The sequence below is a fragment of the Mustela lutreola genome, chromosome 13 (assembly GCF_030435805.1).
Source record: "Mustela lutreola isolate mMusLut2 chromosome 13, mMusLut2.pri, whole genome shotgun sequence".
Classification (NCBI taxonomy): Eukaryota; Metazoa; Chordata; class Mammalia; order Carnivora; family Mustelidae; genus Mustela; species Mustela lutreola.
Genome location: NC_081302.1, coordinates 79,587,410 through 79,610,882, shown reverse-complemented (window position 1 = coordinate 79,610,882; position 23,473 = coordinate 79,587,410). Strand labels below are relative to the sequence as shown.

At 47.1% G+C, this 23,473-nt stretch overlaps 1 protein-coding gene and 1 non-coding gene across 9 annotated transcripts; one reads left to right on the top strand and one right to left on the bottom strand.

The window, feature by feature from the left end:
- The first annotated feature begins 518 nt into the window (after positions 1 to 518).
- Positions 519 to 22,494, top strand: LOC131813746 (ral guanine nucleotide dissociation stimulator-like). 8 transcript variants are annotated; one of them, XM_059144205.1, is made up of 12 exons: positions 521 to 633; positions 8,007 to 8,081; positions 13,226 to 13,362; positions 14,407 to 14,553; positions 15,824 to 16,402; positions 16,845 to 16,895; positions 17,311 to 17,368; positions 17,767 to 17,874; positions 19,480 to 19,673; positions 20,260 to 20,319; positions 21,240 to 21,433; positions 21,679 to 22,494. In XM_059144205.1, the coding sequence occupies exons 5-12, from the start codon at positions 16,359 to 16,361 to the stop codon at positions 22,482 to 22,484; spliced, it is 1,515 nt and encodes a 504-aa protein (XP_059000188.1). In that variant the 5' UTR covers positions 521 to 633; positions 8,007 to 8,081; positions 13,226 to 13,362; positions 14,407 to 14,553; positions 15,824 to 16,358; the 3' UTR covers positions 22,485 to 22,494. The 8 variants fall into 8 exon arrangements, with proteins under 8 accessions (XP_059000194.1, XP_059000195.1, XP_059000192.1 ...); XM_059144208.1 differs by having other exon boundaries at positions 522 to 633; positions 16,778 to 16,895; XM_059144211.1 differs by lacking the exon at positions 15,824 to 16,402 and having other exon boundaries at positions 519 to 633.
- On the bottom strand, positions 13,223 to 13,386 carry LOC131814232 (U1 spliceosomal RNA). Its single transcript, XR_009347221.1, has one exon. It is a non-coding gene; the product is annotated as a U1 spliceosomal RNA (small nuclear RNA).
- Positions 22,495 to 23,473: the final 979 nt, after the last annotated feature.

Genomic DNA, 23,473 nt, shown 5'->3' with positions numbered 1-23,473 from the left:
CTCCCACTGTGGTGCCTGCCTCAGCTTCAGAGCCCAAGGGGCCTGGATGGGAACCAGTTGTGAGTGTGATACAGCTATGGATACAGCCGAGGGGAGGCACGTACCTGAAGGGGCCTACTGCAAAGTTTCTATGGACAACCAGGTGCATGTTTGAAAGACTTAGGGGTCTTCTCCTGTGGGGGACATTCCTGGCTTAAAAGTGTTCAAGCGGTGAAGCGGGGCGATATCCCAGGTGTGACAGCTTGATCTCAGGATCCCGGGGGTCCCCAGAAGACCAGCTGGGGCCCGAATGCTTCCGAGTTCCCAGACATCAGTTAGGGAGGATGGCTGAAAACCAGGAAGCTAGGTCCCGGCTTTCTGCTCTGGGAAGCAAGCTGGGCCCAGACACCACCTTATTCCATCCACAAAGTCTCACACATCTCGCCATTCTGGTTGCAATGAAGAAATGGACTGTACACCAGAATTTCGTACCTGTGGATTATGCCCAGGATTTAAGGTGCTAGAGAAACGTTTTTTGACATAAGGTTGGAGAAATGGTTCCTCCACCACAGCTACTGGAAGGACAACTGAAGGATTATTTCAGCACAGGAAGTCAGACCTGCAGGAGTGAATGGGAAACAAAGAGCCCGGTGGGTAAGTAGTTAGCCAACATGTCGGGAAATCTGAATCACCATTAACTGTAAAACACACGAAAAAGCCATTTTGGGAGATGTTAGTGACAAGTTGGAATGACATGATAATGCACATTTTTAGAACAACTGAAGGTACTTAGCATTAAAGGATTCTGAGATTCTCATTTTGTGCTCTAAGAGGAGTAATAGACTCAGTTCAGACGTAAGTTACACGTGCTTAAGAGTTTGGGTTTTTTAAAGATTTTATATATATATTTATTTATTTATTTGTCAGCAGGAGTGTGAGAGCGCACAAGCAGGGGGAGCAGCAGGCAGAGGAAGAAGTGGGCTCTGGGCTGAGCAAGCAGCTTGATGCAGGACTCAATCCCAGGTCCCCAGTATCATGGCCTGAGCTGAAGGCAGATGCCTAAGAGACTGAGCTAGGTAGGCGTCCCTACGTGGGCTTAAGAGTTTTAAAGGTGGGGCACCTGGGTGTCTCAGTTGGTTAAGGAACTGCCTTCGGCTCAAGTCATGATCCTGGAGTCCCAGGTCCCACATCAGACTCCCTGCTCGGCAGGGAGTCTCCTGCTCCCTCTGACCTCTCCCCTCTCATAGTCTCTCTCTTGCTCTCTAATTCTGTCTCTCTCTAATAAATAAATAAAATCTTTTTTTAAAAAAAGAATTTACAGGTAACCCTAAAATCATAGAAATCGAGTATATGTTTTTTCAAACTAAAGATGAAATAAGAGAATAAAGAAAGTATGTCAACTCATTGACAGGGAACAAATGAGAAGAGAGAAACATTAAAAATGCATGATCAGGGGGCGCCTGGGTGGCTCAGTGGTTAAGCCTCTGCCTTCGGCTCAGGTCATGATCTCAGGAGCCTGAGATCAAGCACCACATCGGGCTCTCTGCTCAGCAGGAAGCCTGCTACCCCCTCTTTCTCTGCCTGCTTCTCTGCCTACTTGTGATCTCTCTCTCTCTCTCTCTGTGTCAAATAAATAAATAAATAATCTTTAAAAAAAATGCATGATCAGGACACTTGGGTGGCTCAGAGGTTTGAGCCTCTGCCTTCGGCTCAGGTCATGGTCTCAGGGTCCTGGGATCGAGCCCCACATCGGGCTCTCTGCTCGGCCGGAAGCCAGCATCCTTCTCCCTTTCTGCCTGCCTCTCTGCCTACTTGTGATCTCTCTCTGTCAAATACATAAATAGAGTGGATTGAACCCCTTGGTTGAGCCTTGGTTCTTTTCTCTGAAGGGAGAGTCATGTTGAGAATGAACAGAGGTACCATATGTGAAATTTCTGTCCCAGGGGGAGGGACTGATCCCTCCCTTGGATCTTTTCAGTCCCCTGGAGAAGTAAGGCCACAGCAAGAGGAACTGCCTGAACTTTCAGAGCCAACAGAGAATTGGGGCTGTTCAGACACTCTTAAATGTGCCCATGAACACAAAGTCACAATTCGCTGCTGGCTTATTCTTCCTTCATGTACTTTTCCAGTGTTTGTTGAATGGTGTCTTTATTGAAGGAAGCACGCTAGAGACTAAGCACTTAAGGAGGCAACCCAGGTGTATGTTGGTGACCGTGGTGCTAACCTAACCTATCCTTGGGCACAGGTGCTTCTCCTATCCTGGGACTCTGATGCAAATTCCCGTTCAGTCTGTCCCAGGATTTCTGAAGCCAGAGAAAGCAAGCAGTGGAGGGAGGGAGGGGCCAGTGGGCTGGACTTCAAAGGAGAGAAGCAGGAGGGAAAGGAAGGCGTGGCGTAGCACAACTTCCATAAGCCATCACTGTGAGAGAGACCACTCTGACCATGAATGACAGAGCGACTGATGAATGAAGTAGGAAATGTGTGCATTGCATGACGCGGATCGGGGCTAGAGCTGACAAAAACAAACCCGACTGTGTGGCCAGGTGGGCAGACACCAGCCCAGCAGAGATGGGATCTGAAATGTCATCCTGAAAAGAGACATGCCAAAGAGGTCATAATTTTCCCCCATCTGAATTTCTCTCTCTCTCTCTGTTCCTGTCTTGATGAAAAGTTTGCAACTTTTACACTGTTACAGAGGGAACAATCCGACTTATCATGCCATAATTTATAGAGCTGACTAATGTTGTTTTTCTCCAAAATACTGGGATTTAATAGAATTATTTATTCTATATTTGGAATTATAAACGCATAAAATATACATGCCCCTAAGTGATGTAAAATGCAGACACTTTTTCAAATAATTAGAAGTTTTTTGATTTTTAAAATACATAGGAACATTGATTTTAGAGGTTCTGTGAGTAATAGGATTTCACAAAATCTGTTGTGAAGCTATCGCTTAATGGGATTAAAAAAAAACACCTCAAGATATTTGAACTTAAATAATGCTGCATTGATCTCATACCAATTAAAGAAAGACACAAGATAGAATGCTATGTAGATTATTTTTTAAAGTACCTTACTAATATATTACAGGGGTATTTCTAATGGAATTATAATCTACTCAAACACCAGAAATTCTGTCGCTGAAATCTTGTCTTCAAGAGATCAACAGCTAAGCAATTAATATAACCACCTGAGCTGTTCAGAGGACCATATCAAATGTGGGTAATCCCAACTGCTTAATTAATATGGACCCTCTGTCCCCAGGATGAACTTTATAACAGGTTTGATACACCCAAGGATCATAACATTTAAAGCACAAAATTTTAGACGAAGCCAGCACAACCATCAACACCAGCTGTGCCAGGAGTAGAGGAAACCTTTGGCACCATTTTCAAGAAAAAACCCAAAATATATCTGAAGAACTTCAAATTTCCAAATTCTCTTTTCAGAAGGACTTATTGCTATGTCCCGAGGAACTCACTGTCCCAAATAAGATTGGGCAATGTGTCAGGAGTAATGTAATCCGTTTTGGGAAGCAGTCATGAGGAAGCTGAGGGGTCCTTCCAAAGAGACCTTCTGCTCAACAGTGACTTAGAAATCCATTTACAATCTTTTCTTTGACATCAGTGAGAGACACAGCTGGTTGGCGGCTTTCACCTTGCTCTATTGGGATATCACCTGACCAAAGAACCCCCCTCCCTGCCACCACCAAATTCTCAGGCTCTGAGGAGATACCCAGCAAAGGACTGTGTGTGTACAGATGTGTGTGTGTGTGTGTGTGTGTGTGTGTGTGTGTGTGTGAAAAGACGCAGATCCTGAAGGCATCAAAAGGGCATGATGCTGTCTGTTGGAACTCATAATTTTATTTATTTATTTTTGCAAGAGACAGCGAGAGTAAGAGAGCACACAAGTTGGGGAGAGGGGCAGGGGGAGAAGCAGACTCCCCGTTCAGCAGGGAGCCCGATACGTGTCTTGATCTTAGGACCCTGAGATCATGACCTGAGCTGAAGGCAGACACTTAAGGTTTTTTGCTTTAATTTAAGTTTTTACTTATCTGTTTGTTTGCTGTTATAATTTTTTTTATTATGTTATGTTAGTCACCATACAGTACGTCATGGGTTTCTGATGCAGTGTTCCATGATTCATTGTTTGCGTATAACATCCAGTGCTCCTTGCAATCCGTGCCCTCCTTAATACCCATCACCGGGCCAACCCATCCCCCCACCCCCTCCCCTCTAAAACCCTTGGTTTGTTTCTCAGATCCCATAGTCTCTCCTAGTTCATCTTCCCTCTGATTTCCCCCTTTTCATTTTTCCCTTCCTTCTCCTAATGTCCTCCATGCTATTCCTTATGTGCCACAAATAAGTGAAACCGTATGATAATTGTCTTTCTCTGTTTGACTTATTTCACTGAGCACAATTTCCTCCAGTTTCATCCACACTGATGTAAATCAGTAATATTCCACTGCATATTTTTATTTATTTGTCTGTTTGTTTTTGCAAGAGAGGGAAAGAGCAAAAGAGAGGACAAGTGGGGAGGGAGGGACAGAGGGAGAAACGGTGTTAGGACTTATTAATCTGCGTGCATTAGTCCTAACACATTACTAACTTCTGGTTATTAGGACTTTTTTTCTCCCTCTGAGAATATTGGAGGCTCCAGATCTCCTCATTATATTGATGTAAGTCACTAACTGAAGTGCTGTGAAGATATAAAGACAAACCAGACATAGACCCTCCCTTTGAGGGGTTACAGAGTAAAACTTGTTCTCAACTTTAGTCACATATTGAAATCACCTGGGGAGCTTTAAAAAAAGCTGGAGCCAGTTTCCCTTGCAGAGATTCTGACTTCATTAGTCTAGGATATGGCGTTGGCATCGAGATTTGAATGTCCCCATTGATTCTAGCGAGCATCCAAGGCTGAGAACCATTGCAATAAGGAAAGACAAAGCCTTCTGAAGCCCACAAGCTTCAGCATAATAAGAATTTTGAGCCTCTAGGGGTGATTATACTACTATAGGACTTTTGCAGAAGTATAATAAAGTTTAACGTTACTGTTCTCTTTTATACACATATGTATCCATGTTTGCTGATGTGTGTCAGTATAGATTACATGAGTATCGCATTTTTCTTAGGACAGATCCAGTGACATAGCAGTAATCCAAGTCACATCTCACTCACTTCCCCGCCACCTTATTTTCTTCCAGCTTAAACAACAGAAGTCTTCCCACTTTGGTAGCCGTAGTCTGGGATCAAGGGGATGGCTGGATCGGTTCCTTCCGAGGGCTGTGGGGGACAATCTCCTCCTTGTTTCTCTCCTGGATTCAGTGACCTCAGCTGTTCCTGGCTTCTAGAAGGCTTGTTCTGTGTCTTCCCTGGTCCTCCCTCTGTGCCTGCCTCTGTGTGCAGGTGCCCTCCTTTTCATTTCCTCTTCGTCTTTTTTACTGATGTATAGTTGACACAGAGTGATATGTTAGTTCAACATAGGGATTCAATGGACATTACACCATGCTCACCATAGGCAGAGGTCCCATCTGTCCCCATACAACACTATGACAGTAGGTTGACTCCATTCCCTACGTTGTACCTTTCGTCCTCGTGACTTACTCCCACCGTAACTAGAAGCCTGTATCTCCCGCTCCCCTTCAATGATTTTGCCCTCCCTCCCACCCCCCACACCGCCACCGTGGAGACAACCACCAGTTTATTCTCTATATTTATGGGTCTCTTCCTGCTTTTTTAGTTTGTTCACTTGTTTTGCTCTTTAGATGCCATACATAAATAAAATCGTATGGTATTTCTCGTTCTCTGTCTGACTTATTTCACTTAGCATAATGCCCTCTCGGTCCGTCACTGTTGTTGTAAATGGCAAGATTTCATTTTTTAAATGGCTGATATATACCACTTAATGTATGACTTCTTCTTTATCCGTTCATCTATCAGTGGACATTTAGGTTGCTCCCACATTGTGGCTATTGTAAATAATGCTGTCATAACCATAGGGGGGTGTACATGTTTTTGAACTAGTATTTTTGTCTTTTGGGGGTAAATACCCTGTAGTGCAATTACTGGACCATGTGGTATTTTTATTTTTATTTTTTAGAGGACCATGACTCCCTTTTAGTTCCTGCCCCCACACTGGCTCCCAATCTCTTACTAGTGTCAGTTACTCCTGAGCAATTCCCCAGGCTCCCTTTCTATGCATTTTAAGCACATTTTCATATCCATGACCGATATACCTACAACAGAGAGTTCAGGTTATCTAATTTCGTTTTTTAAAAATTTTAATAATTTGTTGTAGCCAGACTTAAAAAAAACCTTTATTTACTGTTTGTTTGTTTGTTTGTTTGTTGTGAGCAGGGGGAGGGGCAGAGGGGGAGGTAGAGAGAGAATCCCAAGCCTACTCCCCACAGAGCCTGAGACCAATCCCAAGACCCTGTGATCAGGACCTGAGCAGAAATCAAGAGCGGGTTGCTTAGCCAACTGAGTCACCCACACACCCCTAGAGCCGCACTTTTGACTGGCTCTTATGTGCTATTTGCTATTTGGTTCAGATGGTCTCTGCTTGACTTACTCTGTCTCCTACATGAACTGTCATTACACGGACTGTTTCTGGTTACCCTCCTTTGGACGTATTTGAAAACTCTTAGAGCAGTAACAAAACAACACAAGTGGTTAAACAAGCAAAATTAAAACTATGATTCAGAATCTCATTAAGATCTAGTGAAGAATTTAGCTTTGAATGCCCATGAAAACCAGAAACCTCTGTTTTTAACACGAGAACCACTTCTGACTCTATTAAAAAGTCAGGCCTTAGTGCAAAAAAAATTTGGAGAAATGTCCTGGAAAATGTGTATGGTTTCTATTGGAAACTGTAAAAAAAAACATACAACAACAACAAAAACAAAACAAAACAAAACAAAAAACCCCACACATAAGCATGAGCATTTTTGAGTGGGAGGAAAGGAAAGACAAACAATTCATTAGACGGAAGGGAGAAGGAACAGGAAGGGGTGTGGCAGCGAGCAGAGGACACCGCAACACCCTTCAGATTCCCTTCCTTATTTTATCTGGAGACAAGGGTGGTCTCGCCTATATAAATCACTTGGGGTGACTAAGCTGAAAGTGGGGTGGGAGGCACCACCGGGTCTGTCCACCGTCACTGGTGGGATGAGCAAGCCATGCTTAGGGGGGAATCGAATCAGGAGATGCAATTTCATGCCATCGCGCTCTTCTCTTGTAAAGCGCCACCTGCTTCTGGAACACCCACCTGGCTGGGGGTGAAACGATCAGGTAGATTGTCCAGGACCGGCTGCAATTGTGTAAGCTTTCCATCAGACACTTGTTCCATCTGAAATAATGCTCCTCGTGCCCTGGCTTGCACTCTACCAGCTGCCTCGAGCTCCGCGTGGGAGGGACTGGTTCAGAACCTGAGGAGGTGAAATGCTGAAGTTACCCTGGAGGTGAGGGCAAGCACAACAGATGCTGGGATTGGAGAGGTTCTGAGAGAAAGTCTCAGGCTCAAGGCTGCTACTTTGCCTGAGGCTAGTTAGTGAGCGTGTAATACTATAGTTAAACAGGCTTATTATACTGGATGTTCTGGGATTTTTTTTTTTTTTAAGAATTTTTTTTTCCTAAGAAACAGATCAAAGGAAAGAAAACCACCAGCTTTCCTAGTCAGGTAGCTTGATTTCCCCGGTACTTTTTCTCTTCCATGAGATAACTGTATCACAACATTTGCGGGAGGCGGTGGGGGGCGGTTTCTGGGAATACACCCACCATACATCATAGGATACTCTATGGAGCGGGAGTTCCTAAAGCCTCTGCCTGCCCTCCGCTCCCACCTGTCCAGGGCTGTATTCACACAGGCAGAGGGCTTTTGAGGAATTCAACCAGGAAAATATGGGTCATTATCATTAAAGAGGTTGTTCCAAAACCTCATTGAGGCAATTTTTAACTTTGAACTTTTCCTAAACACTTACCAGAGGTGCTCCTAGAAAATAAAATTGTTTTCTTGCTCCCTTCTAGGAAACCAGCCTGGCAGCAGTAGCAAAGTCGGGGCAGGGGGTAAGAGGGAGAAGTCAAAAGGCAAAACGTGCACAGGTAACCTGTAAATTATCTGCCTCTGAAATATCCTGCCTTGTTTTATCCCTTGTCATCTGTTTAACTCTCATGCCGCCCCTGCCAGATGATGCTAAGCTCTGGGGTTGGAGTGACAGCAAGCCGGTTATGAGGTCCCTGTTTTGGCAGCTGGAACCTGACTGGTGAGGGCTTGGTGGTGTTCCAGAAAGTCCAGTCCTATTACCAAGGCCCTTTATCTTAGCATTCACGTTCAAGGTGTCAAGAGCGTCATCCAGATTTGTGATTTCATTAACATCCGGGGTTTGACCATGACTCATTGTTGAGCGCATGGCAGTGGGCATCTGGCGAGTTGGAATTGAACGTGACTTCTTGTTGAGGGCACAGCAGTGGGCATCTGGCTAGTTTCATAGCAGCCAAGTGAGCTTCCCTCGTCAATTAGGACTGTCTTGAAACCGGCCAGTCTTGACGGGGGCAATTAATTCCTGGTCCAGAAGCAGCCCAGCATCCACACAGCTGGCTAACAGTCTGGTACTTGCTGAATGAACCATGTACTTTCCGAACATCACCTAGCAAGGGCAGGGTTGTCTTCCTGGGAGTCCCCCAGCATTCAGAGATACGAAGAGAGCACATACAATGAGAAGGTCCTGGTGTAGGCAACAGGAAATCTCCAGGGAGAGGATACTTTACCCTGGTCATTAAGCTAGTGTCCCAGTCGGAGGGCGGAGTGGAATGTGAGGAGGGGCAGTGAAGAGATAGTAGGATCCCAGTCTCAGGAGCGGGGGAGTCTGATCTCTGTCCACTGTACCCTCCCTGAGGACAGATACCAGGTGTATTGTGCTCACAGCTAGATTCTCAACACTTAGCCCATTGTAAGTGCTCATGAAATGCTTGTTGAGTGAATGAAGAGCTTAGAGAAGGACAAGGAAGCATCTGCGCTGGCATGATCAATGGGGAAAACAGCCAATATTCTCACAGAAGAAATGCTATGACACAGTGCAGCCCAACATTTCCACAAATCTCCCTTCTAGGAGAAGAGAAAAGAAAATTCTTGCCCCGGGCGATCTGGAGTAAAGTCTTGGGACAATAAAGCACACTTAGCAATATACACTGATAGTCTGGTTTATGACATAAAGCCATCACCTGTTTGTCCTGAGGTCCTTCGCATGGAGACCTCTTGACCTAGCTCCTGGACTGCCCCCATGGGAGAGACCTTTGGATAACCCTTACCTTCTGGGAGTCCTTTAAGTATCTGTAGAGGCTTCGAGGTCTATTCCTGAGGGATTGTGGCCCCGAGAGCCAGAGCTGTCTCCCCACCCTCCATGTTCTTCTTTCCTGCTGAAGATCTTGGGATTACCTCTTCTCTCCAGAGATGTTGACCTCCTGCCTCAGAGGCATGGCCCCTACCTGGGGCAGCAACAAGAGGGATATCCCAACTCAGCACAGTGAGTCCAACAAGGGTACCAGGGATGCCCAACGACGCTAGAAGAGGTCATTCAAGGGATGCAATCTGTGGAAATTAAGACAGCATCGGGAGGCATTTCTTAAGATGTGGACTTTCAAAATAGACTAACAGCAGTGTAAATTCTTCTTGGAAGCACTATAAAATGAGAATAGCCCCTCCTCTGCTTGGACCACATAAGCATGTGCTTATCTGTAAATGGAGGGTGAACCAAATGCTCTTGTCGGCCTTCTGAGAGTCCATGATTCTACAGCTCCGTGTTTATATGGCACCTTTCAATATGTTATTGTGGCCCAGTTTCAAACAAGTCGTCGTATATTCTTATTTTATAGCTGAGGAATGTAGGCCACAGCATGTTGGACCATTTACCCAAAGTAAAGCTGAAAGCTAGCCTTTGTCAGCTTTCTGTTATCCTCTGAGGAGATTCCAAAATCGGCGATGTTCTGGTTTCGGGCTTATAATTAGCTTCCAGAAAATGATGACAGATCATCCTGCTACATTAAAGCCCATCTTTTTCCCCTAAAACCTGACACAAAGTCCCTATACCAGCAGCGATGACCCGGTTTATTTTTCTTATGTATGGAGTTCCGAGGCATGAGAAGAACAGGCTGTAGTTAACAGGTGTCTGGAGCTCCTGCCCCTTGCTCTTTTCTAAAGAACATAGTTGCCTGTGGTGGGTGGGGGAGATGTCCCACCTGGCTGGAGCCTCAGCTCTTAGAGGTCACTAAACCTCAGCTTGCACCCCTGAATTCTGAGGGAGTTCAGAATTCACTATGGGTAGTTACTGGCTGCAAGTGTCTTAGAAGACCTGACAGGTCAGTACAGGAGCTTCCAGTGATTTCTCTCTTTGTCTTGGGTACTCTCCCTCGTTTCAAAATATTTAAGGCCATCTGAATGGCCCTGGATTTTCTGAGGGAACCCTTGGATTTGGAGTTATCTCAGGCCCCAAAGTAGTCAAGACCATTCACTATTCACTGTAATCCCAATTCTGGCAATCCCTCCTTACAACACACACACACACATAAACACACACACACACACCACCACCACCACAACCACCAACTCCACATTCTCAATTTTTTTAGATCTTTTCAGAACCGGTGCAAGGCCTTGACTTCTGGCAAGCACCAGGTTCTCTCCAATGTTTCAAGTGCCACTCTTTAGCAAAAATCAATAGAGGTGTCATCATTGTTGGTGTCTTGGCTAGAGGAAGGGAGGGTCCATTTTGAAGATGTAGTTTGATCAATATAGTGATTATTTAAAAAGTTATGTATCTTTAAAATACTGTGAATTATATTTTCAGTAGCCATTTTCCTATTGTATTTATTTAATATCGTATCAGGTAATATCATATCATATAAATAAACACAGAGGAAAAGAGCACAACCTGGTTTAAATCCTGATTCTGCCATTTAGAAGTCAGCTAACTTTAGATAAGTAACCTAACTTCCCTGGAGCCTCATTCTCCTCATCTGTAAAATTAGAAATAATTATATCCATCTTAAAGGGTGATAGTGAAGGTAAGAGCTAGCAAGTATAAAGCACCTAGATTTTTGGCTAGCCTGTGATGGGTGCCTACGACATGGCAGTGTGGGTATGGGCAGTCAGGTTGTTGCATGAGTGTCTTTTCGTGGCTACACCTCTCCCAATGGGTTAAGCTGCACCCACTGTCAATTTTCAGTTGCACTGGGGCCCCCAAGTTCCTCAGGAACCAGCAGTCCTCTGAATATCTGGCACCCAAGCTTGCTCTGCTTGGCACAGGAGTCCTTGAGAAAGGCTGCTGTCCATGTTCCCTCCCATGGCATTGGAATCCAACCTCTATGAAGGAACCCAACCCTATGGTCAAGTCCATTCTTAGCCCCCTGTCCAGCAGGCCTTCCTCTGAAGGATGCAGAGAGAACAGGGACCCACATAATCTTGCTCCCTCTTCTGCCTCTGATTCCAAAGCACCTCAACTAGGTGTGACTGGGTTTGTTGATCTTCGCCCATGAATAGTTGTAGCATTATTAATACTAGTTGAAGTATCTAATTACTTCTGAGGCTATGTGAACTAGAATTGCATCTCCTCATTTGGAATAGATATATGCCTTTAACAGTGACATGTAAAGTGAATTTTGGAGTGTCACATCTTATTTTTCCATTGATTTGCATCATTAAATAGAAATGTGTTTCTTTGGGAAAAACTGGATTTTAATAAAATTCCATGAAGAAATATAGGAACCACACATATTACAAACGTATTTCTATAAAATCCTAATAATGATACTGAAAATCACTTACACAATACAAACAAAAACCTCTGAGTGTATTTTCATGTTTAACACAATTGCCTAATATTCTACGAAAGGAAAAACAATGATCATTGCAAAGAACATTCTGGAATAGAAAGTCAATTTTATAAATTCATTTCTCATCCACATAGCTGCATCAGGTGCTATTTTTTCTCTCTGTTGCTCAGATCTTAGAACTCTGAGAAGGTAATCTGTGACATAATTGCCTTTGATTTTCTTAAAACATTGGGCTTGATTAAATCTGAAAGGTGAAACAAAACTATAGATGTGACCAAGAGCATCCTATCAGTCAAGATAGACTAGGTTTTGTGGTGACAACAAACAGTTCCAACAAAAGTTTCTTTCTTTCTTTCTTTTGTCCTTTCTTCTTTTTAATATTTTATTTATTTGTCAGAGAGAGAGAAAGAAAACACAAGTAGGGGGAATAGCAGGCAGAGGGAGAAGCAGGCTCCCCACTGAGCAAGGAGCCCAGTGCAGAACTCAATCCCAGGACCCTGGAATCATGACGTGAGCCGAAGGCAGTGGCTTAACTGACTGAGCCACCCAAGTGTCCCCAAAAGTTTATTTCTTGGTCTTACTACATGTCCATTGCAAAATGACAGGGAATTCTGTTCATTAAAGCCACTGAGGAACACAGGCTGGAAAGCTTCACTTACCTTCCATGTTCCCTGTCACTAAAGAGGGAAAATGAGATCTCTAAAGGCTCGCACTAACAATTAAATGCTCAGCCATAAGAAACATAAAATTTCTACTCGTCACTCATTGCTAGAACTAGTTCCATGGCCCGATCCGTCCAAACAAAGTCAGATATACAGTCCATATCCTGTGTATAGATAGAGAGAAAGTATTTGAGGAATAGTGTTAATGTACAAGGAGGCATTTGCTGATGCATATTCAGCAAGGAAAGAGGCTGTGTGGAAGCAAATTGCTAGAACCCATCCCGAAGAAGGTCAGCAAACCAAGTTAAGAAAGTCTCCAGGAGATGTATGTTAAACCAGTTCTCTAATTTGTGAGGGGCATGGAAATTTTTTCCTAACAAACAGACACTGAGAAAAATCTTGTTAGATTTTCTTTTTTTTTTTCTTTCTTTCTTTTTTTAATGTGTTGTATGGGGCACCTGGGCAGCTCTGTTGATTAAGCACCAACTCTTGGTTTTGGCTAAGGTCATGATTGGGTGGTGAGATTAAGCTTTATGTAGGGTTCCCTGCTTAGCATGGGGTCTGTTTAGGTGTCTGTTCCTCTCCCTCTGCCTCTGCCCCTCCTCCAACTCATGCACGTGCACATCCTCTCTCTCCTAAAATGAAGAAAAGAAAATTTTTTGAAAAATGTGTTTTTTTTCCATTTTTGAGATTTTGTACATCTGCATTTTCATGTAAAATTGGCAATTTTATTTTATTTTATTTTATTTTTTTCAGGGAAAAGCGCGAACGCAGTCCCCCACTACCACAAATTATGCAGTCGAGTTTCCCACATTTGGGGAAATCGCAGGGGTCAGCACATCCGGAGTGCAATGGATAAGCCTCGCCCTGGGAAAACCACCTTCATGATCATGGTATCTCCCCTGTAAAATTGGCAATTTTAAATGTTGGGAAGTAGTTAACATAAAGTATGTTGAAGGCACAGAAAGGGGTCTATGCACTGAGACCCAGCACCTCATTGGTAAACTCTGGCCTGCACAGAGTGATGAAGAGCAGAGTAACAAGTCTCATTACACACCAGCTAAGGTTGGATAACAAAAATGTTTAGTGCAGCCAGTCAGTTTGGTCCCAAAGAGCAGTATGGGACTGGAGGAAAGGAAAGAGATTGTCCTAACCAACCTGGAGGTTTTGTTCTGTGGGTCTGGCAGGCAGTCAAGAGATGGGAAAGAAATCTGTGTATGAAAAGAAGGACATTCATGAACCTGCTGTTGGCAAGCTGACATAGCCTGGACATGCACTCTTTTCTCTTCCAAGGATAAGTTTATAGAAAGAACAAATAATAGATAAACTAACAGAGATGCCAGAATGGGACAAGGGAGGCCCCTAGGGTACAAAATTTAAGGAGGCACTCGCTCAGGGTCATGAAGGTTCATGGATGAGGCTTGCGCAAACCTAGGCGTGAGTGTCTCCTGACATCGTGTGCTCTGGGGGCATCAATTGCCTCACCTTCGTGCTGGTTCACGAGTTTACACTACATCAGAAACAACTGTTTATTCTTTTCCCAGATGATACGGCTATGTTTTGGGAATAGCAAATCTTAGTGAAAAATAGTAATGAGAAAGCAGTAAAAAAAAAAACAATTTGGACACTAATGGCCCATTTTGTGATGACAAATTGGCAACCATTTGCTCCAATGAATCAATTTTTATTTGCATTTATACATTTTTGATTACACTTCCAAACTCTGTGATACGATTTCACTTTCTTGGTTTATATATTTATTCATTCAAGGGTATTTATTGAGTTCCTACCTCATGTGTCATTGTGCTAGGCAATTGATTATATATTGGTGAATAAAACAGAAAAGGTGACTGCCCTTTTGGAGTTGATAAGTGAGACAGAAAGAGACACTTAATATGTACATAAGAAAATTAATAAGTACTTTTCACTGTGGCAAGGACAATAACAGAAACAAACACGATGCAGGAATGTCGACTATTACTGGTTCATGTTCGAGAACACAGTCAAGGATCACCTCCAAGACCTTTGGCGATGCAGCGTGGTTGAGGAGGATTCCTGCCAGAAGTCCTAAGACATTTGAGAAAGTAAATTATATAACACCCTTTCTTTAAATATTAAAACTAAAATTAAAATAATTCATGCATGCTTTAAATAATAGGAAGACATTTTGTCAAGTATGTATTATAAAAACAAAGCACATTTGGTCATACCACAGAGATACTACTAATAAAGTTCTTTCTTTCTTTCTTTCTTTCTTTCTTTCTTTCTTTCTTTCTTTCTTTCTAGTTTTGTCTCATGCCACACTTTAGTAAAATTCATATTACTCCTTGACTACTCTCTCGCTGCTCTTGGCTTTCTTCTTTCTCTTCCTTCTCCTACTCTTTTTAAAAATTCATGCATATTTAGGATTGATCTAATTTTAATTTCTTCTGACTTAAGGCTACTCTTGGAGGGGAGCCTGGGTGGCTCAGTTGTTGAGTTTCAGCTCAGGTCTTGATCTTTTGAGTCCTGGGATCCTGCCCTGAGTTGGACTCTGTGCTCAGCAGGGGGTCTGCTTGAAGATTCTCTGCCGCTGGGGCGCCTGGGTGGCTCAGTGGGTTAGGCCGCTGCCTTCGGCTCGGGTCATGATCTCAGGGTCCTGGGATCGAGTCCCGCGTCGGGCTCTCTGCTCAGCGGGGAGCCTGCTTCCTCCGCTCTCTCTCTGCCTGCCTCTCTGCCTGCTTGTGATCTCTCTCTGTCAAATAAATAAATAAAATCTTAAAAAGATAAAGAAATAAAAAAGATTCTCTGCCTCTGCCCAACCACACCCCCCCACACATTCTCTTTCAAATAAGAATTCTTTAAAAGGAGATGAAAGTAAGAAAAACCTGAAAAAAATAAACAAAAGCCTACAAAATAAAAATACAAAGAATGCTACCTAGTGATTTCCCTGAGCTCTGCAGCTTTGCAGCCCTCTCTGATCAGTGAACTTGAGAGGGGTGAGCTGTTCGTGATGGCCTTCTAGGGGAGGGGCTCTTGCCCTGATCCTCAGGGGGACTTCCCCTGGTGCAACTGCAGCTGGCCCAAGCAGCAGAGACGGGCCCTGGGTTCCAGCAAGTGCCGCTGTTTTACTCCCTGAAGGCTTGCAGCACCAATGGCTGAGGTGACTGTCACCGCACCCTGCTCCCTACCCCAGAGCTGAAAATTCACACCCAGCTCTTCAGTGAGCCCGCACAGAAAAAAACGTTCCACCGGTCTTATCTCCTCGGATTCTGTCAGAACTCTGCGTTCACCCTGCCAGGGACGAGGCATTTTTATCGTAGGCGCGTGACTGAGTTCCAATTCCAATTGTTTTGTTTTGTTTTATTTTTAAAGATTTTATTTATTTGAGTGAGGGAGTGCATGAGAGCGGAGAAGGTCAGAGGGAGAAGCAGACTCCCCATGGAGCTGAAGCCCTATGTGGGATTCGATCCCAGGAATCCGGGATCATGACCTGAGCTGAAAGCAGTTGCTTAACCAGCAGAGCCACCCAGGAGGTGGGAACCACCCACTCCAGGTTCTATGGATTCCAGTGACACAGACCAACACCAGACCTGCGAGGTGTCAGAGGTCTCACCAAGCTCCTGCTTCTTCTGGACCTCTCCCAGGAAAGTGATCACCCAACTATGCTGTGATTCGGAGTACAGGGCTTTACAGAGTAGAAAGCCAGGACATAGCTTCATGGTTTTCAGCCATTTTCCCTAACTGATGTCTGGGAACTCTGAAGCATTCGGGCCCCACCTGGTCTTCTGGGGACCACCGGGATCCTGAGATCATGCTGTCACCCCTGGGATATCACCCCACTTCACCCCTTGAACACTTTTAAGCCAGGATTGTCCCAGACAGGGGTAGACACCTAAGTGTTTCAATCATGCACCTGGCTGTCGATGGAAACTTTGCAGTAGGCTCCTTCAGGTAGGTGCCTCCCCTTGGATGTATCCATAGCCCTATCATCCGCATAACTGTTCCCACCCAAGGGCCAAGGGCCAAGGGCCAAGGTCAGTCCCTTACTAAGGGATTTCATTGAAAATTCGAAGCCTAAGTTCTTGAGAAGCTACTACCCAGCCCTTTGTAGGTGGGGCTGTCGTCTTCTGGGACTCCAGAATATGAGCACTGATGAACACATGTGTGCACACAGGAGCGAGTGTGCTTGTGCACACAAACACACACACCCCAGGAGGGACTGTGGGGTGGGATCTGATTAGTAGCAGATTCCAAGAAGTTGATAGGAGGGAGGAAATTGGGTGGGAGGTATTTCCTACCTGTGACAGCACTCCTCTAACATCATAGCTATTATCCAACCTATGCCTGTGGACATCTGATAGAAAGACATGCTGGAATCATCCGTATTTTGCAGAGAAGGGACCATCCCTGTCAGGCACAACGGCTTATCTAAGGTCCAAACCAGGTAAGTATAGAGACTTGTGTCTGAAACCAGGTGTGTTTGCAAGCTGGGGACCTAGCTTCTCCCAGACCTTCCCTGGGGGCCTGTTCCGAGGGGTGTGTTGGGGTCACTGTGTACAGATAAGATGTGTCCTTGCATGCAGAAGGGGGATGAGGAGATGGCAGACCGGAGCACTGTTCATGTAGGGGTCCAACCAGGAGTGGGCCCCGGTAGGGGATCACAGGCAGTGATGTCACTGCCTGGATCACAAAGGCCCACAACTTGTAACCCCTGCAACCAGGACCCACACTCTAGTCCGGTATCAGGGCTATTTGGACAGAAACGTCTGACACAGAAAGATGTTTTCGTCCTGTCTACGTACATCCCGGGGCTCTGGGTACCAGAACCCCCAGGAAAATGGCTTGTTCCCATGCTGCAGAAGTTGGCTGAAACCACCCCCGCGATGCCTCAGGATGTTTCGAGGGAGACGCCATAAGGTACTTACTACTGAGGAGACTAGGCGATGCCCACCCCTCTGAACCGTCCTAGGGAAGCCCCATTCCTTCCTCTGGACTTTGAGGGGAGGAGGGATATGTGGGGGTTCCCGCCCATGGGCTGGAGGAGGGTGAGCACAGTGGATACCCTGGTGATCCCTTCTTGTTCACACCAATGTCATGGTGGGCTGGGTGCACCGGGGATTCCTGAGGTGCCTCTTAGCTGTGCCAGAGCACATCCAAGGCCCTGAAGCTGGGCCACGTTTCTCTCCTTGGGGGAGGGCTCTGCCACCTGGGCTGTGGTGTGTCTGGAATGGAGCGCCCTGGGTCTAAAGACTAGCAAACGCTTCCAGACAGGGCTCTAAGGTCTCCTGCCTGGCTGCTGGGCACTGTCTTTACAGAACGCTCCAGAGGACATGGTGCAGGAGCTGAATGTCGACATCCGCTGCTCTCCTTCCCCGAAGAACAAGAAGCCACACAGGGCCAACAGAGTCTGGCGCTGGCTCAGGGTGAGTGCAGGTGCTCGGGAGACCCGACCCCTGAGGCGCCCATGCAGCACCAAGGGCCCCACTTCCTAGAAGCCAGCCTGGCCTCCTAGAGTCCTGTACTCCCGTGAATCTGCATCCCATCACTTCCCCAAACTGGCCCTCATGGTCCGGTTCACGCCTTGGACAGAAGCACAGCCATTGTCCACATACTTATAGGAGTATCATTAAAGAGACTTTAGACCAGGTCTCATCCCGTTGATCTAGACTCCTTTTGCCCTGGCCTAGGCATTTTCCTAACTCGTGTTCCCAGGTGTCTGCATTGGCCCAACAGTCCTTCCTCAGGTTATACAAATCTTGCAAATGATCATTTGCTAGAGTGAGTTGGGAGATTCTGATCCAAAGGGACATGGGGCCCATGGTACTCTGTCTCTTGCTCTGTGCTTTTGTTTTGATGGAACACATCTTTGGGGCTCCTAGGGTGAGGAACAGGGGCCTCACTGCCCTGCACGGAAGTCCAGAAGGCCAGTCATTTATCACCGGCATCTAGCCCTTTACAGGGGCAGGACTGGATATAATCCCCTTCTGTGGCTAATGAACAGTGCTGCATCCTACAGCCTCCGTGCCCTCCTATCCTAAGCCCTCTCACCTAAAACGTCTGTGTTCTCATCTCAAGAATGAGATATGTTGGGTGCCGGGGTGGCTTAGGGGGTTCAGCCTCTGCCTGCAGCTCAGGTCATGGTCTCACGATCCTGGGATCGAGGCCCACGTTGTGGGGGGGGGGTCTCTGTTCAGCGGGGAGTCTGCTTCCCCCTCTCTGTCTGGCTGCCTCTCTGCCTACTTGTGACCTCTCTCTGTCAAAAAAATAAATAAAAAATCTTTCAAAAAAATAAAAACAATGGGGTTATGTCATCAGAAATCACAGGATCCATGCCACTCATGCAGGGACGTGCTACCAATACTCCGCTCACAAAAGGACCTGAGATACTAGCAAGTTCAGACATCATTTTCTTCAATTCTTTGTATGGATACCAAGAACATTTTCTCTTTACCTTTAAGGTTTCTTTCTTTCTTTCTTTCTTTCTTTCTTTCTTTGAATTTTATTTCTTTATTTGACAGACAGAGATCACAAGTAGGCAGAGAGGCAGGCTGAGACAGAGAGGGGAAGTAGGCTCCCCACCGAGTAGAGAGCCTGATGCGGGGCTCGATCCCAGAACCCTGAGATCATGACCTAAGCCAAAGGCAGAGGCTTTAACCCATTGAGCCACCCAGACACCCCTTCCTTAAAGGGTTCTTAATTGATTGGTTGATTGATGGATTGAGAGGGAGGCAGGGGGAGAGTGGGAGAAGCAGAGGGAGAGACAGAATCCTCAAGCAGACACTGCCCTATGGACACAGCCCTACGAGGAACGCAGCCTCAGGACATGGAGAGCATGACCTGAAGCAAAACCAAGAGTCTTAGGCTGAACCCAATGAGACACTGAGTCACCCAATTCTTTTTCGGACTCTGGGCTCTCTTGTCCCACCTCTTGTAGAAGTTCCTGAGATCTGGGGGCTCATTCTGCCCTCCAAGCCCCAACCCTCCTGGTGGCCACAGCACTGACTCATGTCTCCTCTGATTCACCTCAGGGGGAAAATGGCTCAACGAGGAAGAGGAATAAGACCTTGATAGTATGGAACACTCGTGCCAGTTCATTGGAGGCCATAATAGATTACCTGGTGACTGCCGTCATAAAAGAAGATCTAAACTATGTTCACATGTTTCTCGAAATACATCGCACCCTTGCTACCACCCAGGAGGTGCTGGGCCTCCTCTTTGCAAGGTGAGCACCCTCCCCTGCCCCTAACTGCTCCGTGGGATTTGGCCAATGCCTGGTTGTGAGACTTGGCAGGACCCCAAGCTTCCCCAAGCTTCCCTTGCTCCTAACTGGGGCAGAGGTATTATAGGGATTCAGTGGGGTCTTGTAGGGAAAGAACACTTAGTAGCCTGCGCCAGTGGAGAAGTCTGTTGTTGGGCCTGTGGGCATGCTCTTTGAACATTCCCGTGCCCCTCATGATGAAACCTCTGCCTCATTCCTGACTCTCACTGTGATCTTGAGCTGGGTTCCTTTGCCACTGAAAGGGAGATCTGAGATTCCTTCTGGGGACTGTGTGTGGGTGAATCCAGAGCAGGCAACCCTGAGGGTGAGCAGGGGCCAGGGCAACTCAGATGTCGGTGATGGGCTGGTTGGGGCCCTTTCATTCAGCAAGCATTCAGGAAGCCCCAGTAGGTGGAGGCGATTGTCTCGGAGCTGAATGGGATCCCTGCACAGAACAGAGAGCATCCCAGGGCTGCAGGCTAGTCGAGGGTCAGGCGGTGAGAGCCAACATCCACAGACATCTCATGTGATGCCCCCTGGCCTCCTCTAGATTCGGATGTGTTTACTCCACGTATGACGAGGTCGGCGGACCCCAGGACCAGCGCAACATGTGAGTAAGCTTTGGCTGCTCCAGGAGGGCCTTCCCTCTCCAGCAGGGCAGTAAGGGTACTGTGAGTTCGAGGGGCTACTGGACCTTCACGCACACCTCTGTGATTCCTGCTTTACGGTAAAGGTCTGAGAGCTTCTACTGGAAACTGGGAAGGTGCCCTGGGGAGCTGGGGTAGGTGTGTGAGCAGAGGGGCATGGAGGACAGCTTCAACCCCTGAGTGGGTCATGCTCCATCCCTGCCCCCTCCCAGCCCTCTCTCTGCCCCAATTCTGGGACCCAGAACGCAGGATTTAGGAAGCATCGCACAGCAGTCTGTTGGCACCTGCACTCGGTGCTCAGAGGGGGCTCAGGGAGAGTGGTGACCCAGTAGAGCCCAGGGAGCAGCAGGCATCCCACACCGTGTGGGAGGTGAGTGTCAGTGGAAACAGACCCACTCTCATGGCACCTAGTGACTGGGCAGAGGAGGTAACGGTGGAGGTATGGGGAGGGTCCTGGGAAGGCTTGGCTAGAGACAGAGTCCCTTTGTTCCCTCCTCGATTGGATCTTCACGGAGCAGAGGCGAGTGCAGTGAGGGTAATTAAGAGGCCAGACACCACCCCTCCCTGGACACATGCAGTTGAATTCAAATGGCTCATGGGCAAGGAGACAGACTGAGGAGTGTGTCCAGCTCCCCTAAAAAGTCCAGAAATGCTCCCCCCATTGACCAAGGACTCCCACTCCCAGAGGCTTTTGGCCAGCCTGCCGTGTGGGAGCAGGCCTGTCTCAGGCAGGACTGCCAGGTCGCAGGTGGACAAGGAGTCCGACTGGTCTCGGACAGGAGCTGGAAGCCCAGGAACCCAGGTTCCCACAGGGTGTCCCTGGGATATTGGTTTGGATGCATACCCTGTCCTCTGACTTCTCTGCCTCCATGTCTGTCCCCAGGGCTGTCTATGCCATCCTGGATATGTGGGTGGAAAGGTATCCAGGGGATTTTGTGCAGCCTCCAGAGTATCCCAACTTGCATGCTCTACTGGCCTACCTGCAGGTCAATGCGCCTGGCTCGGACCTGCTGCGCCGTGCCCAGCTTCTGCTGCCAGAAAGGCAGCGCGCTGAGACCACAGAGCCAGAGGCTGGGGGTGAGGAGGACTGGGGGTAACTGATGTGGGCCCGAGGAGGAGGCAGGGTGGGCCACCCTGAGGAAGCCTCCATAGATTGTAGTTGGGCCGAGAGGAGTGGGTTATCTCAGATCCCTGTCCCCATGGGCTTCTGTTGGGGACACCTTCCAGGGGCTGGGTCTTGAACACAGGCCACGCTGAGTGGTAGGGAAAGGGAAAGGCGAGAGGGAAGTCAACCAAGCTGATGATGCTTTCTCTTCTTGGAGCTACATCACCGGCCCCGGAGCCAGATCAGGATGTGTCTCGGGAAGTGGTTCCAGCAGCCACTCTGGCACCCGCTGCACCTCTGGGGCCTGAGCTGGTCCCCGCCATCCCTGCTGCGGCTGCTCACTATGGGATAGGAAGACCAGTGACCCCCCCTGACCCGTTGGGGCCAGGGCAGATGGTCGTCAGGGCCCTCGTTCACTTCTCTGCCACGGAAGAGCCACCAGGCCTTTTGACTTTCCTGGATGACCAGCAGGGTCCTGCCCCCGAGCTGCCGCCCCCTGCGTCCGTGGAGCAAGCAGGCCTGGCCCCCGAGCTGCCGCCCCCTGCCTCCGTGGAGCAAGCAGGCTCGGTCCCCGAGCTGCCGCCCCCTGCCTCCGTGGAGCAAGCAGGCTCGGTCCCCGAGCTGCCGCCACCTTCCTCCGTGGAGCAAGCAGGCTCGGCCCCCGAGCTGCCGCCACCTTCCTCCGTGGAGCAAGCAGGCTCGGCCCCCGAGCTGCCGCCACCTTCCTCCGTGGAGCAAGCAGGCTCGGCCCCCGAGCTGCCGCCACCTTCCTCCGTGGAGCAAGCAGGCTCGGCCCCCGAGCTGCCGCCACCTGCCTCCATGGAGCAAGCAGGCTCCGTCCCCGAGCTGCTGCCACCTGCCTCCGTGGAGCAAGCATGCTTCGCTCCCGAGGAGCACCTCGTGCTTGCTACAACCAGAAAGCGTGTCTTTCCCATCCCCCTTATTGCTTTTTTTGTATTTCTTCTCTTTTGTGTGTATGTATATAATTACATACTAGATTTAATTAAAGACAGTAGAACTTGAGTTTACATAACATTTTACTTGCATTCTTTGCAGTGGGATATGGAGGTTTCATTAGGTCCATTCAGGGTGTTGCACAACCATGTCGTTCTACGACGTTTCCGTCACAGAGACACCCGCGCTCCTCATCGCTCACTGCTCTGTCCCTCGTTCAGTCCCTGCAACCGCTGCTCTGCTCTCTGTCTCAGCCACTTCACCTCGCCTTGGATTTTCCTCTGCCTGGAATCCTACCATATGGCCTTCTGTGTGTGTCTGCAGAACAGAAGTGTGATTCCCCTCTTTGCAAAGTTTGTTATACAAATAACATTTTATTACATAGGAATGTTCCTGAAAGAACAGAGATCACGGGAAGCCCCCAAATGAACTATTTTCATTCTGAGCTAGGTTTCCCATTTAGAAGCAGGCCTTGAAAAGCAGAAACCATGAGAGAAATGTCTGGGTCCATGAGACACCTTTACATGCTTTCATTTTTCTGGATAGTCTACGTTTCAACTATTCTAATGGGCATGTTATCAAATATTAAAATTATATCTTCAATATTCTCATTTCTTGCTAACAAGTTAGGTCATAAAAGAGTTCTTTAGGCTTTATCCAGACTATGTTTATTTAGTAAATAATGATTTAAAGATGAAAAAAGGAAGGCATGTTCCTTCTACCAATGAACAATCCCCTATAATACACGGCATCCTACTTCTCTGCCTTACCCTCAGTGTAGTGTGTGTGTGTGTGTGTGTGTGTGTGCGTGTGTGCACATGTGCGCACATGTATGTGACAGAGTGGGCCAGGGAAGGTTCCGGGGCTGTGCTCTTGTTCTTCCTTATGTCCCCTCAGTGGACAGACACTGTCGCTCTGTCCCCTTGGGCATTCTCAGTGACAGCATTCAGGAAACCCCTCTGTTGAACAACTAATTCATTTCCAGTTATTTCACTCTCAAAGTGTAAGCGATAAGCACGTCTGTGCCATAAATGTCTGTTTCTTTAGGAATGATTCCT

Excerpts from the sequence above, each read along its gene's own strand:
- LOC131813746 (XM_059144207.1), top strand. The coding sequence starts at position 16,359 with ATGCACCTGGCTGTCGATGGAAACTTTGCAGTAGGCTCCTTCAG. Across the intron at positions 16,403-16,844 it reads TTTGCAGTAGGCTCCTTCAG|AGAAGGGACCATCCCTGTCA; the intron begins GTAGGTGCCTCC and ends CGTATTTTGCAG. Across the intron at positions 20,320-21,239 it reads CCCCAGGACCAGCGCAACAT|GGCTGTCTATGCCATCCTGG; the intron begins GTGAGTAAGCTT and ends GTCTGTCCCCAG.